Below are 23,419 nucleotides of genomic sequence, written 5' to 3' on the forward strand. Positions count from 1 at the left end.
GATGACTTGATCACGTGCATTAATTAACCTCTCCGGGTTCCACCACAAGACATTTTAAAATTTAACAAACTACGATGGGAAATCTTCTGTGGCATCTCTTTAAATGCAATAATGTATAATTTGGGTCGTCTTCTTAAAAGGGCAAAAAATGCAACTGAATGTGACACATGGCCAATCCTTACCTCTCATACTTGGCAACAGGAGACACATCCATCTCACTGGTGGATGTGACCTCATTGCAGCCAAGGTGCTGTGGCTCCGCCGTGGATGTGTCTGGGGCCGGGCCTGAGGTCTGGCTGTCCGTCTCGGTGTCCTGGCAGGCCATGGTGACCTCCATGCCGCTGTCCTCTTGGTCCGACGAGTCGATGTTGACCACATCAGCCGCAGGGGCGGCAGCCTGGGGCAGCTCCACCATCTCCAGAGAGGAGTCCGAGTCCACCTGCTTGGCGGCTGGGGACGGCGGGCCAGAGGCCTCCTCCTCCCCCTCCCTCTCTCTGGCCTTGTCGCCCTCCTCGTCCACGGTGGCCGGCGGCGTGGAGGTGCTGACGTGGGAACCTCCGCTGGACCTCCGGCGCGGCCGGAGCCGCCTCGCGGGCCTCGCGGATTCTCCCTCCAGCTCCGTGTCGCTGTTCTCGGCCGGCTCCGTCCCCTGGGCTTTCTTCAGCACCCGCCTCTTCTTCAGCTTCCTCACGCGCTTCCCGCACCTGCTCAGCTCGGCCGGGGAGAGGGAGGCGGAGAGGACGAGCGGCGCCATGGAGACGTCGCAAGCCGGCGGGGCCAAAGGATCGGCGAGGCTCCCGGAGTCGGAGGTCCTGCGGCTGGCTGGGGAAAACACGGCGAAGGGTTTCGTCTCCGTTTGCGTCAGTTTGCTGTCGAACGACTGATCCACCCACTGGTCCTGCTCTCTGCACTCTCCGGGAGCTCTGAAGCTTGTGGGTTCTCCGGGGGCTCTGAAGCTCCCTGGCGTGGGTTCGCCGTTAGATCTGTGAAGCGCAGGCGTTCTTTCTGGAGACAACTGGCAGGCGACAGGGTCCAGAGGTGAATCCAGGGTATCTGCGGGTTTCAACAAGTTACATTTAAGAGTAAGACCTTTTAAATACCACTTTATTACCACGATTTAACACCGTTTTCACGACAATTAAAAAAAAAAAAAAATTAGGACAGTTTAGTCAGTATTTGTAACCATGCTCCACTCTCTCCTAAAGCTAGAAATCAAGAGATACTCCAAGCGGTGATGTCACAGGAATGTAAAACCTGGGGCTGCTTCATAGACAATGAATGAGCCCGCAAACATATATGTGTGAGCTCTTACACCAAAACCAGGTTCATATTAGTATTATTATATATATTATATCAAGTATTATTAAATACTTCGAAGCTTCGTTCGATGGCACAAGCTGCGAACATAAAAATGTATTAAATCTTTATTTTTTTGCCTCCAAAATCTTGCGCCTCCATTCCAATGAAACGTAAGTAAGCGGCGCCTCGACTCCACCTCTCTACAACAAGCACGTGGAGATGATCTGTGTTGAAAACAACAAGGACATGTGCAGCAGACATGTCGACGAAGAAGCGAAGCAATGCCGTTTGTTATTGTCGGACAGATTTGTGTTAATTGTGCTGCCTTTTTAAAGTGTCCCGACCGATATAAAAATATGTCTTAAAAAAATGTGCTTAATTAAGTCGAAATCTGCCTTTGTCTCTATCAACTACATATAAATATTTATATAATTGTTTGCTTGATAGACGAAGGTTGCAACATAATTATTTAATGTCATGTCGTTGGCTGCGTCACAGTCACGAAAGGGGCTACTTAATTAATTAATCCAATCCACTTTATTTACAGAGCACATTTAAAAACAACAAAGTTTACCAAAGTGCTGTACAAATCCCACAACATAAGATAATAAAAATAATAATAATAGCCCTAGTTCATATCCTAGCATTGCTAGAAGGTCTGACGTGGAATTAAAACCTAATTTGGGTGTAAGAGCTCACACAAACATTTTAGGGCCTCATAAAGTCAGAGACCCATTAATTGTCTATCCACATTTTACATCACAGCATATGTCTGATCTCTAGCTTCAGGAGAGAGTGGCGCATGTTCACAAATACCGACTGAACTGTCCTGAGGCACATGAAGTACTTATATGTGTGAATATGTGAACTCCTAACATTTTTAGTGCCTCAGAAAGGTCCTGGGGGGACACCGTCTCGTTTCAACAACACTTGGCCTACAGTGAAACGGTGGCCAATAAAAGGCAAGTAACCACCATCTAATGTAATTAATGTGTGTGAAACAAGTTTCAAAATACAATCTGGTGAAACGCTGTAAAGTGACCCGAAAAGTCCCCGATACCCCCGCCTTCCCTAGAGAATGTATGAAATTGGTTGACTTTTCCGGTCTCAAAATTCAAGTGGGAACCTTGTGATTCATGTAGTATAAAGAAACAGATTCTGTGTGCATGAACTGAGAGAGAGGTACCTGTGCGAGGGGGGGGGACAGGTGGGACAGGCAGCTCTGGGGTGGTGCTGTGGGCACAGTGAACCTTTTTCTCCTCAAGGTGTGGTTCTGGTTCTGCGTGGATCCGGACAGGGGACAGGGGCTCCTGCTTGACGACGAGAGGTGTGAAGGGAAGGCTGGCAGAGGGCGGGGAGGCACACCGAGGAGGACTGGGCACGGCAGGCTCGTACGCCAGGGGCGAACGCAGCGGGGAGGCCGCGGGGAGGCTGGAGGAGGGCATGGCGGCACACTGCGGGGCCCGGGAAGGCAGAGGAGGAGGACTGGGCATGGCGGCACACTGCAGGGCCCGGGAAGGCAGAGGAGGAGGACAGGGAGTGGCGGCACACTGCGGGGCCCGGGAAGGCAGAGGAGGAGGACTGGGCATGACGGCACACTGCGGGGCTCGGGAAGGCAGAGGGGGCGGACTGGGAGTGGCGGCACACTGCGGGGCCCGGGAAGGCAGAGGAGGACTGGGAGTGGCGGCACACTGCAGGGCCCGGGAAGGTGGAGGAGGAGGACTGGGAGTGGCGGCACACTGCGGGGCCCGGGAAGGTGGAGGAGGAGGAGGACTGGGAGTGGCGGCACACTGCGGGGCCCGGGAAGGAGGAGGAGGAGGAGGACTGGGAGTGGCGACACACTGCGGGGCCCGGGAAGGCAGAGGCGGAGGACTGGGCGCAGCAGAACACTGCGGGGCCCGGGAAGGCGGAGGAGGAGGACTGGGGGCGGCAGGCTCGCACGCCCGGGGCGACAGCAGCAGGGAGGCCATGTCTGGTTCGGCGTGGACCAAGTCCATCGGCTCTTCCTTCACTAGGACCGCTTGAGCTGCACCGTCCAAATCACCTGGACAAAGATCACAGGAATTAAAATGTTATTCAAATGAATAGATAACGAAATTCAGCAGGACTTTATTCAGTAATGATATATAGCACAAATTAAGATATATAGCACAAATGAATGGAAGCGGATACAGACCCACTAGCCTAGCTGTTGGCCAAAAACACCTCTCAGCGAGCTTTAAGCTAGGCTAGTGGGCCGTATCCGCTTCCATTCATTTGCGTTAAGCTAGGCTAGCTTGCAGCCGGATGGCTTTCTAGTAGAGCCATATGGAATCCGCGATCAAGGAATCGCGGAATTGAGCAATAAAAATGGAATCAACTATAAAAAGAAAATTAAAAAAACTTTTTTTTTTACTTTTTCTTTATTTTATGTTGTGGGACTTGTACAGACAGCACTTTGTTCAACTTTGTCAGTGCTGTAAAGTTTAAACCTTTTTAAATCTTAGACAAACAAAACACTTTGCTTTCATGAAATATTGTAAGCCGTCATTTGAGGCTTTATAAAAGCAGCACAATGAACACAAATCTGTCAGTGCCGAGTCCGACCTCATCTTAAATAACAAACAGCATGGCTTGTTGTAATTAACAAAGAGAGGCAGAGTTGATTTAGCAAAAATATATATATATATAATTTTTATTAAAAAAAAATTATAATCGAATTTTATTTTCATATTCGAATCCCATGCCCATCGAACGAAGCTTCGAAGTATTTAAGACAGCCCTATTAAATGGACTGTTATATCTTATAAAATTGTGGACATTTATTCATTCCCACTTATTAGACACTATTTCTGATGGTAAAATGAGCGTACAAAGCAAAATACAGAATTCTGAAATATTAAAACGGAAAAAACGGAATTTGGAAAAAAATTCAATGGAATTTGGAAAAAAATTAACGGATTTCATATGGCTCTACTTTCTAGTAAAGAACACACAGGGAGGAAAATTGGTATCTACTGTATCTTCTTGTCTGACTCTGGAGAAGACGGTACTAAGCACATTTTCCATAAAGATGCACTGAAAATCATCCAATTTGATTCAGTTGGAGAAAGGTTCATCTGTTCTTACCTTGCATCCCTCGAAGTAATTCAATACGCTTGTTCCTCAGCGTGCCCATCTCGTCCGACATCTGAGAAAACACAACCCGTTACAACAACCATTACTGTGGTCTAGTGACGTTTTTCTTTTTTACTCAGTGTAAACCTTGAGTAAGATTTACTTTCCAGTTTAGTCCACTCAACATGAAACATAAATGCAATCACTTGAAGATTGGAATTGTATATAAACCTTAATTTTAAATCATTTAAAATAATGTGGAGTCTGATGAATCTGGCCCCTCAACTGCAAGTGAAAAGAAATATAAAACGGTGCCCAGGAGGGAAGGGGAAGGAAAGAGCGAGGAAGAGCGAGCAAGAGCACATCTATCTATAATTTTTATGTCTTTTAATCTACATTCATTCTGATTTAATTACTGGACTGTCATTATTGTTATTATTGGTTCTGTTATTGTCCTGTGATTTATCATTGATTATTACTGTTACTGTATTGTTTGTCTAGTTTCATGTTAAAAAAGGGAAAATAAAAAACATTTGTTCAAAAAAAGAAAAAAAAACGGTGCCCAGGACAATGAATTAATTAAATCTCCACGTTGTGATAATCTACCATCATTAGGGTGGCGGTTATGTCCCTTATCATCTTAATCACCTTTGTATTAATGTACCATTCTCTTGTTAGATATTTGTAAGGAATGTATGTAATAAAGATAGATAGATGATAGACAGATAGATGAGGGTTTCCCCAAGGGAAGCAGTCGGGGTGCTGAGTGCTGAGGAGGAGAAGTAGACAAAAGAAGACCTACCTGCTGCTTCACCCCCATGAGGCGCTGGACCTCCATGTAGGCGGCCTGCAGAGCCGCCCTGGCCTGGAGCAGGCTGTTGTCCACCGTCTGCAGGGAGCCGCTCAGCTCCTCCTCCCGCAGAGAGACGGCCAGGAGCTGGTCCACCTGAGAGCGCTCTGCAAGGCACAGACAGACAGACCGTCACGGAGCTGCGAGGACACAAACCTCGGCTTGCTTTCCCCAAAAATCGTGATTCACATTTTAGCAAGAATCTCCCAGCCCTACTGTGTGCACCATATTAACATCGTCTTAGCTGTAGGTCTCTGGGCTACTATGATCTTAATGCTAAGAGGCTTCTTTGGGAAATCAAACCCTGATTAGGAAATAAAATACAGCATCCCGTAGATCAGGGGTTCTCAAACTTTTTTATACCACGACCCCATTTTATTTATGATTTTTTTTGGTGACCCCACACTTAACACTTTGACTGCCTAAAAACGATTTACAACGTCTTTGCTGGCGATGCTAAAGTTGCCGGGGGTCGCTGTACGTCGTCTTTGTATCAATATTTCAAAAATCTGCGATCTGATCCATAATGTCCCTCCGCTGGCCTGAGAACCACCAGCAGGACCCACTGAGCTCTCTGGCGGTTCAGGAGCGCCATCTGGTGGCCGATCGCGCAACCGCTTAACAGGAAGCACAGTGGAGGTTGTGCTAGATGTCCGTATTGCTTCCGGCCACTCGGGATAGGTTCCGGCATTCTAGCTCGTCACTCTACATAGCGATCGATTGCCAATAACTCGATAAACAACATGATTTGGACGTATATACCATTATACAAGCTGGAGATGGACCGGGTAATAATATATCCCATAATGATAAAATTTCTACTCGACGATGATCGCCCAACGGCGCGCGGAGACTGGGGTGAGTTTCAGCGTGTAACGTTACCATCTTCGATACTAACTGCTTTTATCAACATTTGACCCACATTAGATGATTGGTATAACGCTGCCCACGGAATTATAAACGCCCCCTCGCCCATCCGGTCAACATCAGATGACGTGTAGTAACTTCTAGAAGTACGTCTAGTTGGAATTTTTTATATCGCGCTGATTGCCATCAAACTGTATTTCATCATCAATATAATGCATTTGGGGCTATATATCACGTTCTGGAGAAAGTTGCAGAAAGAGATGAAAACATACTTATACATTAGACCATACTTTACTATGAATATGTGAATGAAAAAGTTTAACGTTGCTACACAATGAACAATACATATAGGACTTTGAATGGGCCCTAATAATGGCAATGTAGCAATAGAATTTAAAAAGTTATAGCCCTGCAAAGAAGGGGACTTTCTCCATAGACAAATAGCGCTGGCAATCTATGGTATATCATTAATTTAACCCAAGGCAACCAAAGTGTTAATGTATCGCGTAATTTCAACGTGGAATTAAGGAATATCAAAATAAAAGCACACGTTGTTGAACTTGATCATGCATATTTAATAAATATGTATATTATTTATTCGAAAAAAAAATATATAATAATAATAATTTTAACTTGCACTTAAAATTAACCCCACTGTCACCTACCCACGACCCCACTTTGGGTCGCGACCCGTAGTTTGAGAACCACTGCCGTAGATGAAACACAGCCTTTGTGTTTAAATTCTCACCTTTCTTGGATTTGATTTTCCTCCTTTTATTCTTTCTCCCCAAACTAGGAAGCTCAGGGTTTGGAAGGTCCTTAAGAGAAAGACACAAAGAAGAAGGCTTCAGTATTACAACAGTGAAACAAAAAAGACTCCATCCAACCACCTTCACCTCCACTTCCACTTCCACCTCCACTTCCACCTCCACCTCCACCTCCACTTCCACTCACCCCAGCCGCTCTGCGCTTCTTCCCCGTCCCGGCAGCATCATACAGCTCCGTCCCAGAACTGCTGTCCCCTGGCACCGAATCGTAGCGTCGGAGGGTCTTGTCCGTCCCATCTGGCTGTCTCTGTGCACTGGGCTCACACTGTACCAGCATCAGCTCGTCGTCCTCCTGCTGCTGCTGCTGCTGCTGCTGCTGCTGCTGCTGCTGCTGCTGACCGTCTCGGGTCCCGCTGACCAACGTGGGGTTAGGAGGAGAAGAGGATCCTTGCTGCTCTGAGCTGCGTCTGCCGGACCGACGGAGGTCTTCCCTTTTGGGCCACTCCCCGGGAATCTGGGAGGAGAAGGGGGAACGCCCGGACGAGGAGCAGTCCGGAGCGATGCTGCTCTCCGACAGGCAGCGCTTGCGGGGGGCGGGGGTGTCCAACAGCGACTCCCACTGGAAGCCCTCGAGCACGGGGATGTCGTCGCCGTCCTGGCTCAGCTCCTCTGGGTCCTGGGACACCATCTCTATCCCGAACCTAGACAGCGGACGGACACGGTGAAGGTTTATTGAAAGATGGACTGTGCTGCCCTCCTTAAATGAATAAAACTTAACTAAATATAATTTATAGAACTTACTAATATGATGTCCATATACAGATGAAGAGCGATACTAGACATGAAAATAGAAAATCTAAATACAATATCTCACCTTGGCATACCCTGAACATATCAGTGACGTTAGAAACTAGGTGTCTCACCTTGGCATGCCTTTCTCCTGTTCTTGCTTCTTCCTGCAGACCTCCTGGTACACCTGCTCCCAGTTCACGCGAGCCACAGAGGAGCTGATGAGCTGCCGCACGGTCGGCTTCAGGCCCGACTCCTTCTCCGTCTCGACCCGCCGGGACCCGCTGACGTTCCGGACCCGCCTGGCGCTGTTGAGGTTGGGCTCGTGGCTCACAGGCTTGCCCTTGGAGCTGATGTGTTTGGTCAGGTCACGTTTCAGGACCGACGGCAGGCCGAGTTTGTTCACGCCGGACGCGGCGGATCCGGAGGTCGTCTGCGCCTCGCTGCTTCTCAGAGAGATGTCGCTTTCGGAGCCCTGGCCCGTTTCCACACCCTGCATGGCCTCATCTGTAGCCGCCGGGCCCTCTTCCTCCCTCTTCCTCCCATCCTCCTCCTCATCATCTCCCCTGGTCAAGGCCACGGGTCCTGAGCTCTCCGCGGTCGAGGTGCTGACCTGCACTGACTGCAGGGATCGGCTGCCGTCTGTAGGTGGCGTCCCAGACTTTGTTTTCTCTTCTCCGCAGGGCTCGGGCCTGATCAGCTCAGGCGCCGACGCTTTAGCCCGGTCCTGCCTGCCATTGTTCTCTTTGTTCGCTCCGACGTGGCTCTCCGGACGCTCCTTCTGCTGTTCTTCCACTATGTGAAGCACCGTTTCCATTCTGCTGTCGGTGGAAATATCTACAGAGACCCCCTTGTCCGACATGGTCTCTTTTGCTTTCTTCAGCAATCCTGCAAGCTGCTGATCCTGAACGGACTGCAGCACCGCACTGTGCGAGGACTTACAGCCGTGGCCACTGTGCTTGGAAGACGACTTGGACTGCTCCGATTCTTGACTGGATGCCCTGCTGAGCCGGCTTTTAGAAGAAGTGGAGGAAGTTACCGAGAGCCTCTTCTCTCTGGGCTCCGGTGGCTTCTCTGCCTTCTGCTTGGAAGGCCCGGGTGCGCTTTTCTGGGCGTTTTTTCTCTGAGCGCTGCCGCTGCCGCTTCTACTGCTGCTGCTGCTGCTCCTCTCTCGGTTCTTCTTGCCCCGGTTCTTCTTCCTCTTCCCCTCGACACCGTCCCCACCAGGAGAGCCGGACTGCTTTGGCTTCTGTTCCGATCGAGACTGCCTGTCGTTCGGGGGATTGGTGTCCGGTGCCGCTTTGTGTTTCTGAGACGCGGCAGCTTTAGAATACTTTTCAGGGGGGTTGGGGTGGGCGAACTTTTCAGGGGGGCTGGGGTGGGTGGACTTTACAGAGGGGCTGGACTTTACAGAGGGGCTGGGGTGGGTGGACTTTACAGAGGGGCTGGGGTGGGTGGATTTTACAGAGGGGCTGGGGTGGGTGGATTTGACAGAGGGGCTGGGGTGGGTGGATTTTACAGAGGGGCTGGGGTGGGTGGATTTTACAGAGAGGCTGGGGTGGGTGGATTTGACAGAGGGGCTGGGGTGGGTGGACTTTTCAGAGGGGCTGGGGTGGGTGGACTTTTCAGAGGGGCTGGGGTGGGTGGACTTTTCAGAGGGGCTGGGGTGGGTGGACTTTTCAGAGGGGCCGGCGTGGGTGGCCTTTTGTGGCGCAGAGTCAAAGAGCTTTGAGGGTGCCGGATAGGGTGACCAGCGGAAGGCCTTATCTAGCTTTGGATTGCTGCCAAAGGTCTTGGGGCCTGCATTTGGTCCTTCCTTGTTCTGATGCCCATCGTCCTGTCCGTTGCCTTGATTCTGAACCTGGCCTACGGGAGAAGCGAAAAAGGTGGGTGGTGGCGGAAGGCCAAAAGAAGGCTGAAAGTTGCCCAGTAGACTCTTGGCTGGCGGACACTGGGGAATGTTGTTCCTGCCGTAGACACCGTTAGCGCTGCCCCCGTTGCTCAGCCAGGGCAGTCGATTTCTTTGATTGCCAGTGAATGCAGCCTGATCCCAACTCTTGTCCCCACCGACCTGCTGGCCACGCAGGCTCCCGCCACTGGCCCACGGCGGTCCGGATTCCCAGTTCTGGAAATTGGGCGGCTCCTGAGCGTGCCACGAGGCGCTCTTCCCCTGCCTCTTGTGGTGCCAGTGCATTGAATCATCCTGGGCGACCCACTGTGTGCCACCGGAGCAGCTGTTCCCGTTCCAAGCTGCCTGCCAGTTGAGTCCGTTGACGCCCCTGGACCGCTGTCGCCGCTCGCAGTCCTTGCGGAAGAGCTCCTTTGTATCTTTCAACCGCTGCTCAAACTCTTGTTGCTTCCTCTGCTCTTCCTCCAAACGCTTGGCGGTGGTGGCGGCCTCTTCCTCTTTTCTGGAAAACGGCAGGAGAAAATACATACGGATACGCAGATAATAAGACACATTACAGAACCACTCAATGGTGCATTTAGGTTTTTATCCAAAGGCGCGCTTTACAATTTTGTTCCTCACATTCACCCATTCACTCACACTGAACAAAGGCAGAGGCAACCATGCAAGGTGCCAACCTGCACATCGGGAGCAATTAGGGGTTAAAGTGTCTTGCTCAAGGACACATTGACACCCTGCCCGGGAATCGAACCAGGAACCTTCCGACTACCAGATCACCGCTCTACCTCCTGAGCCACCTTTATCACCAAACGATGCCAACTCCTCAGACTTGAATACGTCATATGAGGTAGTAGGGGAACTATGCCAAGCAAACATTAGATCAACTGCGCTCTACTGTTTGTGCGATACTTATAAGGTCTTCCTGACAACCGTATCGCTTGCGGCGTGTTTGGCAGCTGTTAAGCCACGGTTCCTGCTGTGACCTACATCGGTCAACTCGCAGGGTCTACGCATAGGGATATGGTCCAGCATGTGATGGGGTGACAGCTGCCTGCCAACTTTTGCTGGTGACAATCTACACACACATCACACTTTCCACAACTATGCACCATATGGATTCCTCTCGAAGGCCCCCGGGGAAACACTGAAGATGATACCGTATGTTGCGTCAATAATCCACACAAAGGGTATATTCATATTATATATATATATATATATATATATATACATATATATATATATATATATTTCTCCTCACTCATTAGTCATTACGGCCCTCAATCAGAAAATAATATATACACGTTTTTTTTTTTTTTTTACAGATATTAGAACAACTTATGTTAAGACTGAAATGTTTGGGTCTGTGGTGCTACTTCTAGAAGGCCAAACAGATAACTTTCAGTGGAATGTATCCAGGGCAAGACACTAACTTTTTCACCTGCGGGCCACGGTTGTAACTAAAAGTTGTTAAGCTTGCGGTCAGGGATAGGTTCATAAACAGCTTTAGGTAAACATTTGGACAAGTTCCGCGATTGGAACGTGGCCAACAAGTGACGCCCACTGGACACAGCAGCACAACACCAGAGTCCAGACACATTCATAATTCTACCAGCCAAACTGAACTTTAGAATAGAGTCTGGTTGGTGACCTGCCAGAGTGCCTAGTTATAGCAGACAAACTAACCAGCCACAGACATTATTCACCAGGATTTGGCTGGTGGCCGCCTGGTATTTAATTTCCCACCTGAATGTGGGTCTGGAGTGTGTGAGTGAGAGTGTGCGCTCATGCTTTTTTTTTTAGGCTGACATACGACTCCCAAACCCTCTGCTCTCTGTCGAGCGGTGCAGGTCCAAACTAGACCCGTTAACACCCGCATGCAGTGTGACTATACATGGTACATGAACATAGAAGACACCGTAGCCCACGGGTCAAACGTCAACAACAAAGGATACAATGACGGTTAAAGCGAATAACAAACACCAGCTTACATTGTATATATTAACATTTTTGCAACTTCACCACTAGGGCTGGGCGATTCTTGCTCAAATGTGAATCACGATTTTTCTCTCTAAGAATTGAGATCACGATTCTCTCACACGATTCTTATTTTTTCAATAAAATCATTTGTTGCACTCTTTCTTAAACAGACAACATAACATATATGAAAGTGCTTGACTTAAACTTAAACATAACATATATGAAAGTGCTTGACTTAAACTTAAAAGTATCTTGTAACATACAAAATCAGAATCGTCATCATTTAAAAAAGTTAAGTAAAAAAGTTAAAAAAGAAAACATTTTAATATATATATATATTATTTTTTTTTGATAAAAAAGAAATCGTCATAATTTAGAAGAGATTGCATAGGTCTATGAATTGAGATCGTGATTTTTTTTTTTTGATTAATTGCCCAGCCCTATTCACCACCAACATTGATAAGTGTTAATCTCGTAAGTCTCGGGATGAAAGAGTTTCTTACCGGATCATCTCTTTCCTCTTCTCGATCAAGTCCACCAGAGCGCGGTCAAAGTAGTCCTCGTCTCGGTCCATGCCGGCGTCCTTGCATTCCGACGCCTCCACGTTGTGCTTGTGCGCGGTGCTGGAGATGTGGCTGGCGTAGTCCGTCAGGCTCACCACCGTCACCCGGCACACTTTACACGCGTGCCCGCAGTCCCTAGGTAGGGACGGGGAGAGAGGGCGGTCAGTGACTGCTTCTGGCATGGCGGTCGTTCGAGAGTCCCGTTCGGTTTTCACTGTCTGCAGAGCCTTCTGAGGATACAGTGGCTCTACTTTTTGACTCCTCGAAGTCAAAATTAAAATAAGGAGAGGAGAGTACTCAACAATCCCTTAAAAACGTTTCCAAAAAAAAAAATGAAGAACTTGTTCCAAATTCTCTATACTCTTCACAGATCAGGAGGTAAACTAACTTGTAAATTTTCTTTTGTTAAAAAAAAGCGCTTGGTCTTCCTGATCTTCTTGTTTTGTTTTCTCCCTCGTCAGCGGGCCATAGGTGGCAGGGTGAGGGCAGGGGGAGCAGGGGGTTCGCCCCGGCCACAAACCAACCGGCCGCACAGCACTGGTGCTGGTGCTGGGACGAGCGGAGAGAGGGGGGGGGGAGGACAGGCGCACCCTCAGCCTAGCACGCTCTCATGATGGTGTCCGCTGTCCTCTGAGAGCCTAAAAGAGGGCTGTGTACGTATTTCACAGTGGGTCTGCCCCCAGGATCACGGACCCAACCCCCCCTCATCCGGACTGGTGTGTTATTAGAGCAGCCGCGACGGAGCAGAGCCGCAGATCCTCTCTAAGCCAATCCTGTGGCCCCTGTAACAGGAACCGTGTGCAGCTGCACATAATCCACACTCGAAACCTCTCCCTAGTATGTCATGCCGCGAGCTCTGAGGGAGACTGTGTGACTTTACTGGTTCAACTTCTCTGTTCAAACGAGCCACGGCCCCCAGCCATTCTCTGACCTCTGACCTTTATCAATATGGTTGGCTCGGGTCTTTATTTTCTCATGCAGAACTGTAATAGTTCTATATACAGTGGTTCTCAAACTACGGGTCGCGACCCCAATAAACCCCATTAGTTTAGACTGATGATGGGGGAGGCCAGTTTCCTCATTTTACTTTTCCGTCAAACCAACTGAAGAATCCATTGTGATCGCCGACCATCAGAACAGCGTGCATTATGTATTTCCAGCACCCAACGCTGAATCAATAAACGCAATCGATATTTGGAATGGCGATCAGGAATTGGAATAATCTTTTTGGATAACATCTGATCTGAGGTAAGGAATCTATTTTTACCAGTCTTGGGATAATCAGAGCTTTTTTCACAGAGATATCAGCGTGTCCCATATGTGTGTCTGTGTGTGCGCGCTGATCAGGAAATGAGAGAATCGATATTTCAGCCCGCTTCTATAGCGTGCATAAGTACACATATACTATCGATAATCTAGCGTTTATTTGAAAACTATTCATAAATAGGCCGAAAAATGACAACGTTTTTGTGTATGCCAGAATATTCCAGTAAATGCCGATTATCACGGAATCTTTATATTTTCCTTGAAAACGAGGGCTTTTCAAAATACTATAAAACGGAAATGAAGCGATTAAAAAACAATCCGTTTCGACAATGTTGACTGCAAACAAGTCATTGATAAACGACGGGCAGATTAGACACATAGCCATAATTTAAGTCAGAGATTATGCGTTCACAACGCTATCATTGAAGTGGGTGCTGGCATTTAACCACGTTTTACCATGTTAATGGCCGGTAATCGGGTCCCCAAAACAAATCCTAAATAAAATGGGGTTGCGGTATAAAAAAAAGTTTGAGAACCCCTGTCTATAATGTACCTTAGAACGGGGGGAGAGAAATATGAGAAATACCTATGGCTCTGACACTAAACATCTAAAATACCTTAAAATAAAATGTTACCCTTTTCTTATCAACCGTATTGTGTAAACATCTAAAATGGGTTGACATGTCTATTTTATGTGTATCTGGCAATTTTATGATTTTATATGTCTATTTTATAGGTATCGTGACAATCAAACTGTAAACAAGGAGGCCTATTAACTGATTCTGCGCCAGTCACGAGAAAATTCGGGTTAACTCGCCAACCGTTCAGCGCCAATCACGCAAAAACTCGGGTTTTAATCGTTGTTTCTTTTATTAGCTATATCCATTCATTTTTCATCCATCCAGCCTGATGTTATCATTGGGAATGGGTCTGAGCTCGCAAAAGGTCAAATACAGCCGCCTACGCCTTCCAGGCGGTATTGCACTCCATTAGAAATGGTGTAGTTTCTTTTCTGGGCCAATCTGAGCCGTGCGGGCCGAGGCAGCCGCTTACAACGATATATCTGCGACGCTGCCCTGCATTACATCAGAGACAAGGTAAGAACACTATATATCAAATCTTGCGTTGATCTGATATTTCTTTCCCCGCGATCAAAGCTATCTGTGTGCAATGTGTTGTGCTTTTTACCGTTGGCTGCGGTGGGGGGGGGGCGAGCGCCGCACTACGAGGGCCATTTCATGTATGCACGAGGAGACATAATAATGATAATCTAGCGTTGATTTCAGGAAGATTCGATAATCAGGCGAAAAATTACAACGTGATAAGTGCATTCCACTAAAGCGCTATTATCGTGTCTTTTCCTGGGATTACTAAGAATCACCAAAACTATACTCATATTCAAAACTGTATAAAACGGAAATGTACGGATGAAAAAACAATCAGTTTTTTGCATGTTGACCAGAAGCAACTCACTGACAATCGACGGTGGTATTAGACCCATAGCTATAATATAAGATATATTTTAAGCACTCGCAAATTTCGCAGTCTCCCCATTGATTAAAAGCCCTGGCGTAAGGCGGTTAGGTGGCCGAGCGGAGATTGCGTTCGTCACCAACCCCGGAGCTGTGAGCTGGATTCGCCTGTTCGAATCCAGCTCACAGCTCCGGGGTTGTCACCAGCTTGGCTGGCCGTCTGCACCAATACAATTGGCTGTATTGGAGGGTGGGAGAAGCTGGCGGGGTGGGTCCGGGTCGTTGTAAACAGCGACTCCTACAGTTCGGTCGGGGCGCCTGCTAAGCGCGGATAGGACTTGAGGGGGATAGTGTGGTCCTCCCACACGCTACGCCCTCTCGATGAGAATCCGCGCTGCCAGGTGAAAAGAAGCGGTGATTGGCTGGACGTGTGTCGGAGGAAGCACGTGGTAGCCTCCACTCTCCCAGATGATCTGACTGTGGGGGGTAAGTGCGCAGTGACCAGGAAGGGACTGGGAATTGGCATACGACTAACATTGGGATGGGAGAAAATCGGAGGAAAATGACAAAAAAAGAAAAAAAAAAAAAAAAAAGCCCTGGCGTTCTAGCCAGAAGGTAGACAGCGACCCCTGGCGCTGATTGAGTTAAGAGGTTAGATCCTAACATGAATAATTATGTGATTTAATATTCTATGCCTTAGCTTGACTTTTGCTGCCGTCTATTTTATACTCATTTTGTGCTCATTGTCTGTGTCCTTTTTACTGTTGTGAAGCACTTTGAGCTGCAATTCTTGTATGAAAGGTGCTATACAAATAAAGTTTATTGTTATTATTATTATGTGATTGTTTTTATATTCCACAGCACTTTTCCCTGATATTTTTTCCCATGAAGATATGGAGGAGATGTAGCCTAGATCGGTTCAGCATGTCAAATCAAAACGACTGTGAATGAATCGTGAAACACTGTACGTCACATGTTGCTCATCCATTCACCTTCCGATATGATCTTTCTGAACTGCAGTGGGGAAGGGTATGGAAGCTGTGACTAGCTGATGAATAGTTGATGTATGAAAAAGCCTTATTTGAAGGCAATTTGTGACTGTGACTAGACTTGGTTAAGAATTCCTAAAAGCTAAAATTCAGCTGCAGCCAAAGTTAAGCTTGTCAGTTATGAATAAAGCATTTTTCTTTCAGAACTCCAATTGTTTATTCTTTATTAGAACGGATCCCCATGAACAAGCTGCCAATAACAGAATAATTGGCAATAATGCTTATTAACATTTTACATTTAGCTGACACTTTTATCCAAAGCGACTTACAAGACTTCTACTGTACAACGAGTCAGCAGGAATGGTACAACTCTGGCAGCTAAGGGTCAGTAAAATTGTTTGTGAAACAGTGTCGAACTTGAGTGCTACAATCTTGAGTGCATAGTAGTATAGACATATTAGCATAGTAGGTAGTAGAATAGGCAAGTTAATAATAATAATAATAGGGCTGAACGATTAATCAATTTTAAATCGAAATCGCGATTTGGAATGATGCAATTAGCAAATAGCAAAAAAAATAATTGCAAAATAATAATTATTTTATTTATTTATTTATTTTGTAACCAGGAAGTTTGGGAGAGGGAGGTAAGGGGTTTTAGATTGTGTGTTGTGAAGTTTAGACTTCAGAGAGGGAGAGTAAAGTACATAAAAAAGGTACCGTTGGGTACCGGTATCGATTCCCAGGTAAAAAGAAAAATGTTCAGGCTCGGTGTCCCGAAAAGACCCACCGTGTAGGCCAGATGCAAGCCGCATTTTACAATAAACCTCTGTGGGGCTGCTTCATTTAAAAAAAATTATAATCGCAAATTTAATCGCAATCGCAATATCTGTCAGAAAAATCGCAATTAGATTATTTTCCAAAATCGTGCAGCCCTAAATAATAATAATAATAATTTCTTAGATTTATATAGCGCCTTTCAAGAAACCCAAGGTAGATTCTTTAGTAGCAAAGTGCATAGTAGTAAAAGACAGTACGAAGGTTAGTATCATTTTAACTCTTGATTTCTAGGTCAGTCCCAATATAAAAGTAGTAGTAACCATTCATAACTGCAGCCTAAATACTTCCATCAGCTCTAACCTAGATCTCTCCAAGTCACTGACGAGTCACATAGCTCAGTAATCTCCATGCAGGTCACAAGACAGCCAGTTGCCTTCAGTTGGTCATGCCTGTTGTTCCATAGAGATTGTATCTAAATATACATGCCAGCATGGGGACAGCTGCCCCTCTGCACATTAGTCCGATAACAGTGATGCACACGTGTCCAGTGTCGACGGGAGCACGTGCCTCATGCCGTAAAATGGCCTCAAATCGATCTGTCGGATCGAAGCCAACGCTTTTATTAGATATTGATTCATTGAAAATAAGTGTGTGGAGTCGATCTGTGCGGATGACGTCATAGTCGATTAATCTGTCATTTTGGTCTTCGTTGGCCAAGGCTTTGTTGGTCGATTAGTCGATTTTTATGCTTTTTTCTATGCTGGATGAGTTTATGGAAATGTATTTATTTAATTAGCAGGAAAAAATCCTTGAATGTTTGCTATTTTATTGAAATTGTGTTTTTAAGTTGCAGGAAATTACAGCTAATGGCTTTCTTTATTGCAATTCTTGCCCCCATCCGGACCACTCTCTAGTTGTGATTCAGCACCATGTGATTCAAGCCCTGGACCTGAAAAGTTTTCATCAGGTGCGTCATGATTGAAACGTTATTGTGATTAAAATCACTATGGCAGCTAAATATATGGTGTGGATATTCTTCCTTGATGCAGCTTCAGCATGTTGTATACTGCACCTGTGGAGGTTTTGGATGCGTGTACATTTCCTGACTGCATAATATGCTAAAACTCTACATGGAACGCTGTGATCTGCCGTGATCTCAACATAACCTCCTCGAGTGTCGCCGTGTTTTATGTTTACGTTGCAAATCCGGATAGTGGAGAGTTCAGGAAGATATTCTTCTTCTATATAATCAGGGTATCTGCAGGTTTCAACAAGTTACATTAAAGACTATTTAAGACCGTAATACCACTTGGTGTAAAATGTAATACCAATTAAATAGCTAAATAGATAAACACATAGCGACACAGAACTGGCGGCTGCACTTGCGTGCCAATTTGAATTATTGTGCGTTCCATACAAGCTCTCGCCAGGCAGACACACCAAGCCCCTGGTAGCCCGGCAAAAAAAACATTTACCAAAAAAAGGTATACCTGTGCAAATGAAATATAAGACTTTTTAATACCTTTAAGGCCTTAAATTGAGAATTATGAATTTTAAGACTTTTTAATACACCGCAGATACCCTGTAAAATTATTCGATTTGGCCCTGATCTTAGTGGATAGACTTTTCAACCTCCAGGTAGACGCAACATACACAGGCAAATATGTGAACAATGCCGTACGCATGGTTAAAAGCAAGTACACAGAGACCCTTAGTTGACCCTCTGGTGGAGGATGGCCCTGGAAGCTGTTGGAACTCACCGGCCCTTCAGGTTCTCCAGCTCTCGGTGATGCAGCATACTCCTCATATGCTCATCCATCTCCTGCAGACAGGCAATACAAACACACATACAGAGTGAAAACAAAGTCCGTTTTCCTTCAGGGCATCTATTTTTTTTTTTATTCTGTTAGCCAAACTAGTACAAACTAGCTTAAACATATAAAATGTATATCCATACAGCGATATGATATGAAATGCAATATCTTTCTTTGTATTTTGTTGTAGTGTTTGGTCTTTATTCTTTTAACTTTTTTTACTGTATGAAGCTATCTTAGAGGACGCATACAGAACCAAGCATTTCACTGTAATGTACATGTACCTTATATGTGACAAATAAAACAAAACTTGAAACTTGATCTAATGTCTCACAATGTACTTATACGGTAAATGAAAACCATCCGGTAGACACACCGCCCGACATTCATCAGATATGAATTCATTTCAAACCCCGCCCTCTTTTCTTGATCCTCCAATCACAGCGGTCAGTGGGTGTGGCTAAAGTACCTGCTTGGTGTTGCAGATCATTTCACAAAGGATGCACTTCCTCTCTTTCCCCATGTTGGAGGCGGGATGGTGGATGGGATCAGGCCATTACTGTGAACAAAGAGGATAGTTTTAGTAAAGAATATTCCAATAAAACATCAGCTTAAAAAAAAAAACACGCTCGAAAGTTCTACGACACGTAATCACCAAATATAAATAGTGAGTTCACTCTTAGCTGGACATCGTTTACGACCTATCTCAAACCCCGCCCCTTTTCCCTCTCGATCCTCCAATCACGACTGTCGTATCCCTCTGAGCGACGGTTGTGATTGGAGGATCGAGGGAAAAGGGGGGGGGGGGGGGGGGGGGGGGCGGGGTTTAAGAGATCAATTACGTCGATTTTACATATGACACTGGCATGCGCAGGACCGCTGCCAGCAGCTATCGCCTTGGCTCTCTCTCAGCGGCCCTCTGGGCAGCAATGCCAGGACTTTCATACTCACAGCGACCAACACCCCGGATAAGACTGTAGGTCAGTTTCCCCACTTCCCACGCCTAGCGGTCCAACATGCCCCAGGGCCACAGCCAAGAGCGAGCGCAGGCCTCGACCCTGGCCGACCGGTCTAAATCCAGCCTGCTGATGGAGCAGAGCGCTGGGTCTATGTCTGGACTTGTTCGACATTCACAAGAGTCAGCAGGTCAGGCCACTCCCGACTACAGGCGTAACCAAGTTCTGAACAAGGGACGCGTTGCTCCGTTGTGATGTCTGAGTTATTATGTAGGCTAAGCCGAAGAGTACCACGTTCGGTGGAAAGAGATTATTGTAGCTCCTCAGTCAGTGTCTGTGTGTGTTATGGTGTGGCCGTGTTGAACAGGGATTGAGCGGTAAACTACAGATGGTGATGAGCTACTCTTGAAAGGAGGGGGCCTTTCTGCTCTCTCTCTGATTGGGCCAGGCTTTCCCAACCTTGGGGTCGTATGAAGAAGTGGTCTCTAGAAAGATTCTTAATCCAACCAATACTATTCGATCATTCTTTTAACATGTAAAACTACCACCAGCAGCTTTTCATCAGCACAGAAGCGTCTAAACCTTGCGGCTGCACCTAGGCCTTTAACCAGGGCTGGGTGTCGATATTCGATACTTTTATGGTATAAGGCTGTCCCCGAAGCCTGTTTTGGGGATTCTAACTTCGTCAGGGTTTTTTCGCTTTTAATTAAAAAGAATTAAAAAAAAATTATACTTTTTTTTTTTATCCTCAAAACTAAATCCTCCTCAATTTGAATAAAGTGATTAATCTGATTAAATTAGTGTTATATCTATCTTCTCTTATAGTAAGTACCAGAGAGAAGCTGAGGAGAATCAACCAGCAACAAAAGCTAAATGTATTTATAAAAAAATTACATTTTAAGATTGAACCTTTTTCCCTGTGGTATCGAAAATGGTATCGAATATCGATACTTTTCAAGGTATCGTATCGAAGTTCGAAATTCCAGTATCGTGACAACACTACAACACGCACACAAGGCAACGCACATAACTCTGCAAAGTATGGTATCGAAAAAGGTTTTGGTATCACTATCGAATACATTACCAGGTATTGGTATTGGCACCAGTATCGATGTTCAAATGATAAACAGCCCTTAGCCCTACCTATAACCAGATTATTTTACCCACTATCGAAAAGTAAATTACTCAATTTTCACGTGTTAAAAGATAATTTTTTACCTCAATAATGGTTCACCTGCGGGCTGCGGTCTACTCTACCCTGACTCAAATACTGGGTGTTGTTTGTGGGAAGGTCAGATATAAATCTAAAAGCTCTGTGGATGTATTATTTCATATATATATATATATATATATATATATATATATATATTATACTCTACATAAAAAAATTTATCTATAGCACCTTTAAATCTGTATAAAAAAAAAGATAAGACCTCTATACTCACTTTTATACTTTTTTGTTCCAACAAACTTTGACTTAAGGATGCTTCTGAAAACATTTGACTGGAAGCTCTCCCCAGTTGAGCCACGAATAAGTTTGCCTTTTTCTCTGCATCACCTACTAATTAGCCCCAATTGTCCTGATCGTCATAATTTTGGGACTAGAGTGTTTGGCACAGAAGGACCTTATATTTACATTTGGAAAAAGGAACTACAGCATAATGCCACTACAAGCTAGGCAAGAGCACACACTTGAGTGAGTGAGTGAGTGAGTGAGTGAGTGAGTGGGTGGGTGAGTGAGAGAGAGAAAAACGGGGCAACTAGATCAATTTTTTTTGTGAAATCAAGCCAATAACTGTATTACATCATATCGCTACCTGATGCCGATCTTGGATCGGTCCCATCTTTAGTGTGTGTGTGTGTATGTGTGTACATGTACATACTGTACATGGTTGCAGCTGTTTTGCCAAATCTAGCTTATGTTGTGTTTTTCCAAAGCCCTTCATTTTAGTATCGGCAGACCTGACCTGGGATTCCAATCCCAAAAGAAAGCCTGCTGTCGTCTCCCACGTGCAAGTGCAACTGAGTGGCTATTCTGTTTAAAAGCAAGTTTAGTATGGCCAGGGAGTTCAGAGTCCATCATCATTAGAGCTATATTCTGCCACTGGGCATGATATTACAAGATGCCCCTACTACAACCATCAAAGTCTATCCACTCCCAAGCCACCGGCGAGGCAGATATTTATAACACATGATCAGCAGGTCATACATTCTTTCCCTTGCATGACATCTAGTAGTGAATGAATCCCAGGCCTAGAGGACAGCCCAACACTTCCCCATACTACTGTAGGAAGTACTCGAATAATCTCATCATATTATTATGCTGATGTTGTTAGATGTTGTAACAATGTAACAAACGACACGAAACAAATATCTGTACTAACACTAACAGACAATAAAGAAGTATATTATATTAAATGTAACACTATTCAAGAAAGGTTGGCGGTGGGGGAGGGGGTGTAATGTTGGGGTGTTTTGATCAACACCAGATAACTTTGTTGTCATCTTAAAACAGCCTGTGTTTGCTGGCAAAGTTAACACTACACCGAATACAATACAAAGGTGTTTAGTTTACCAACAAACTGCTGCGCCATCAGGCAACATAGAATGAGCTGCTATAATAATACTGTTATACAATCAACAGCAGCAACAAGGAAGAGCAGCAGCAGGGCTCGGAGCCACGACAATGGGTTCGCAGCTAACACTAACTAGGGTACTTGATTGAGTTAGTGCAAGACGTTATGTGGCGTTGTTGTTAACTATTAACAGTAACTACATAGCATTAATGTTATATTAAGTGTTACGTGGTTAGCTTGCACAGATCCAACGGGTTCCAAGCGAATGTTACGTTACATTAACTCAGTTAACAAAATAGGTTCCTTCCCTAAACGTTAGCTAACTGTTATTATTAGCTGACGTTAGCCAACTAAGCTAGCTAGACTTGATCATCTCGCTAGTTATCTGACATGTCCGGTGACGATCGCTACATTATTGTTACAATGTTACAGCAATACTACTATAATAATACTACCCTACTATCAGACAGCAAACAAGAAAGCAGCCAACCATCCATGACATGCCAATGAGGCGGCTGACCATCTAACGACGTTAGCTTGCTAGCTAGCCAACTCAGCCTGCAAGCTAACGATAGCTAGCTAGTAACGTTACCATTACTTAACAACAACAACAACAACAAGGCCCATTGAAATGTCAGGGGGTTAGCGGCGCGGACATTTTGTTGAAAATGCTAGAAGATATTACTACTTGGCTACCTTCACAATATCCAAACGTGTATAAGTCGTCACTGCATTTTCTCATCCACCGCTGAGGCTAGTACTAGCTAGCTACCATACAGCTAACCTAACCTACTACTTCTTCTTCTTCTTCTTCTTTTGGTTAAACGGTAGTTCGCATCCTTAATTGTTACATTACCGCCATCTAATGGATTTAGTCAACTCCTACAGTGTCCGGTTTGCCACATTTAGTGGAATGTAATCAACTTCTTCAAATAAAATATGAAACTACTCTACACACTAATCATCACTAATATTATGTGTATGTGTATGATGGGTGGAAGTAACAGAAATCAATAAATGAATGTGTAACCAATTTAAATGAATATTGTTGTGAAGAGCCAGATTAAACCGAATATATATATTTATTTATATATATATATTTAATTGTATTTGTATATTCTCTAATATTCCCTGATATCCCTTGTATATTCCTTGTACAATATGCATTGAATATCCATTCTAGCCTACTGAACATCCCATAATAGTCTCCATTCTACTATTGGTCGAGACCTTGGTGCCAGGCTGCCATACCCCCCAGACCCAGTTCAAACGTACCGCTCGACATGTACGAACAAGTCCTAGTTCCGCGTAGGAATCTGGCTACCGCACCACTAATGGTACTATTTGTTCATAGTGCGTATATATACTGCGCTACTAAAGTAGGACTTCCCTTTAGTCCAGTTTCTTACCCTCCGATAGAGTGACAGACGTAAAGCCTCCCCGCGACGCCAC

At 45.5% G+C, this 23,419-nt stretch overlaps 1 protein-coding gene across 2 annotated transcripts in view; it reads right to left on the reverse strand.

The window, feature by feature from the left end:
• Nucleotides 1-22,772, reverse strand: part of znf106a (zinc finger protein 106a) — a 43,908-nt gene extending 21,136 nt beyond the window's left edge. For both annotated transcript variants that reach the window (XM_084310632.1, XM_084310631.1), the window contains exons 1-11: nt 22,664-22,772; nt 18,905-18,994; nt 18,382-18,443; nt 12,058-12,252; nt 7,803-10,079; nt 7,067-7,580; nt 6,861-6,930; nt 5,198-5,352; nt 4,408-4,468; nt 2,486-3,343; nt 183-1,053 (exon numbers count right to left, since the gene is read on the reverse strand). In XM_084310632.1, coding sequence (XP_084166758.1) covers nt 183-1,053; nt 2,486-3,343; nt 4,408-4,468; nt 5,198-5,352; nt 6,861-6,930; nt 7,067-7,580; nt 7,803-10,079; nt 12,058-12,252; nt 18,382-18,443; nt 18,905-18,958 — 5,117 coding nt within the window. In that variant the 5' untranslated portion in view covers nt 18,959-18,994; nt 22,664-22,772. The remainder of the gene's footprint in view (nt 1-182; nt 1,054-2,485; nt 3,344-4,407; nt 4,469-5,197; nt 5,353-6,860; nt 6,931-7,066; nt 7,581-7,802; nt 10,080-12,057; nt 12,253-18,381; nt 18,444-18,904; nt 18,995-22,663) is intronic.
• Between the last annotated feature and the right edge of the window lie 647 nt (nt 22,773-23,419).

This window comes from Notolepis coatsorum, assembly GCF_963971535.1.
Source record: "Notolepis coatsorum genome assembly, chromosome: 3".
NCBI classification, from domain to species: domain Eukaryota; kingdom Metazoa; phylum Chordata; class Actinopteri; order Aulopiformes; family Paralepididae; genus Notolepis; species Notolepis coatsorum.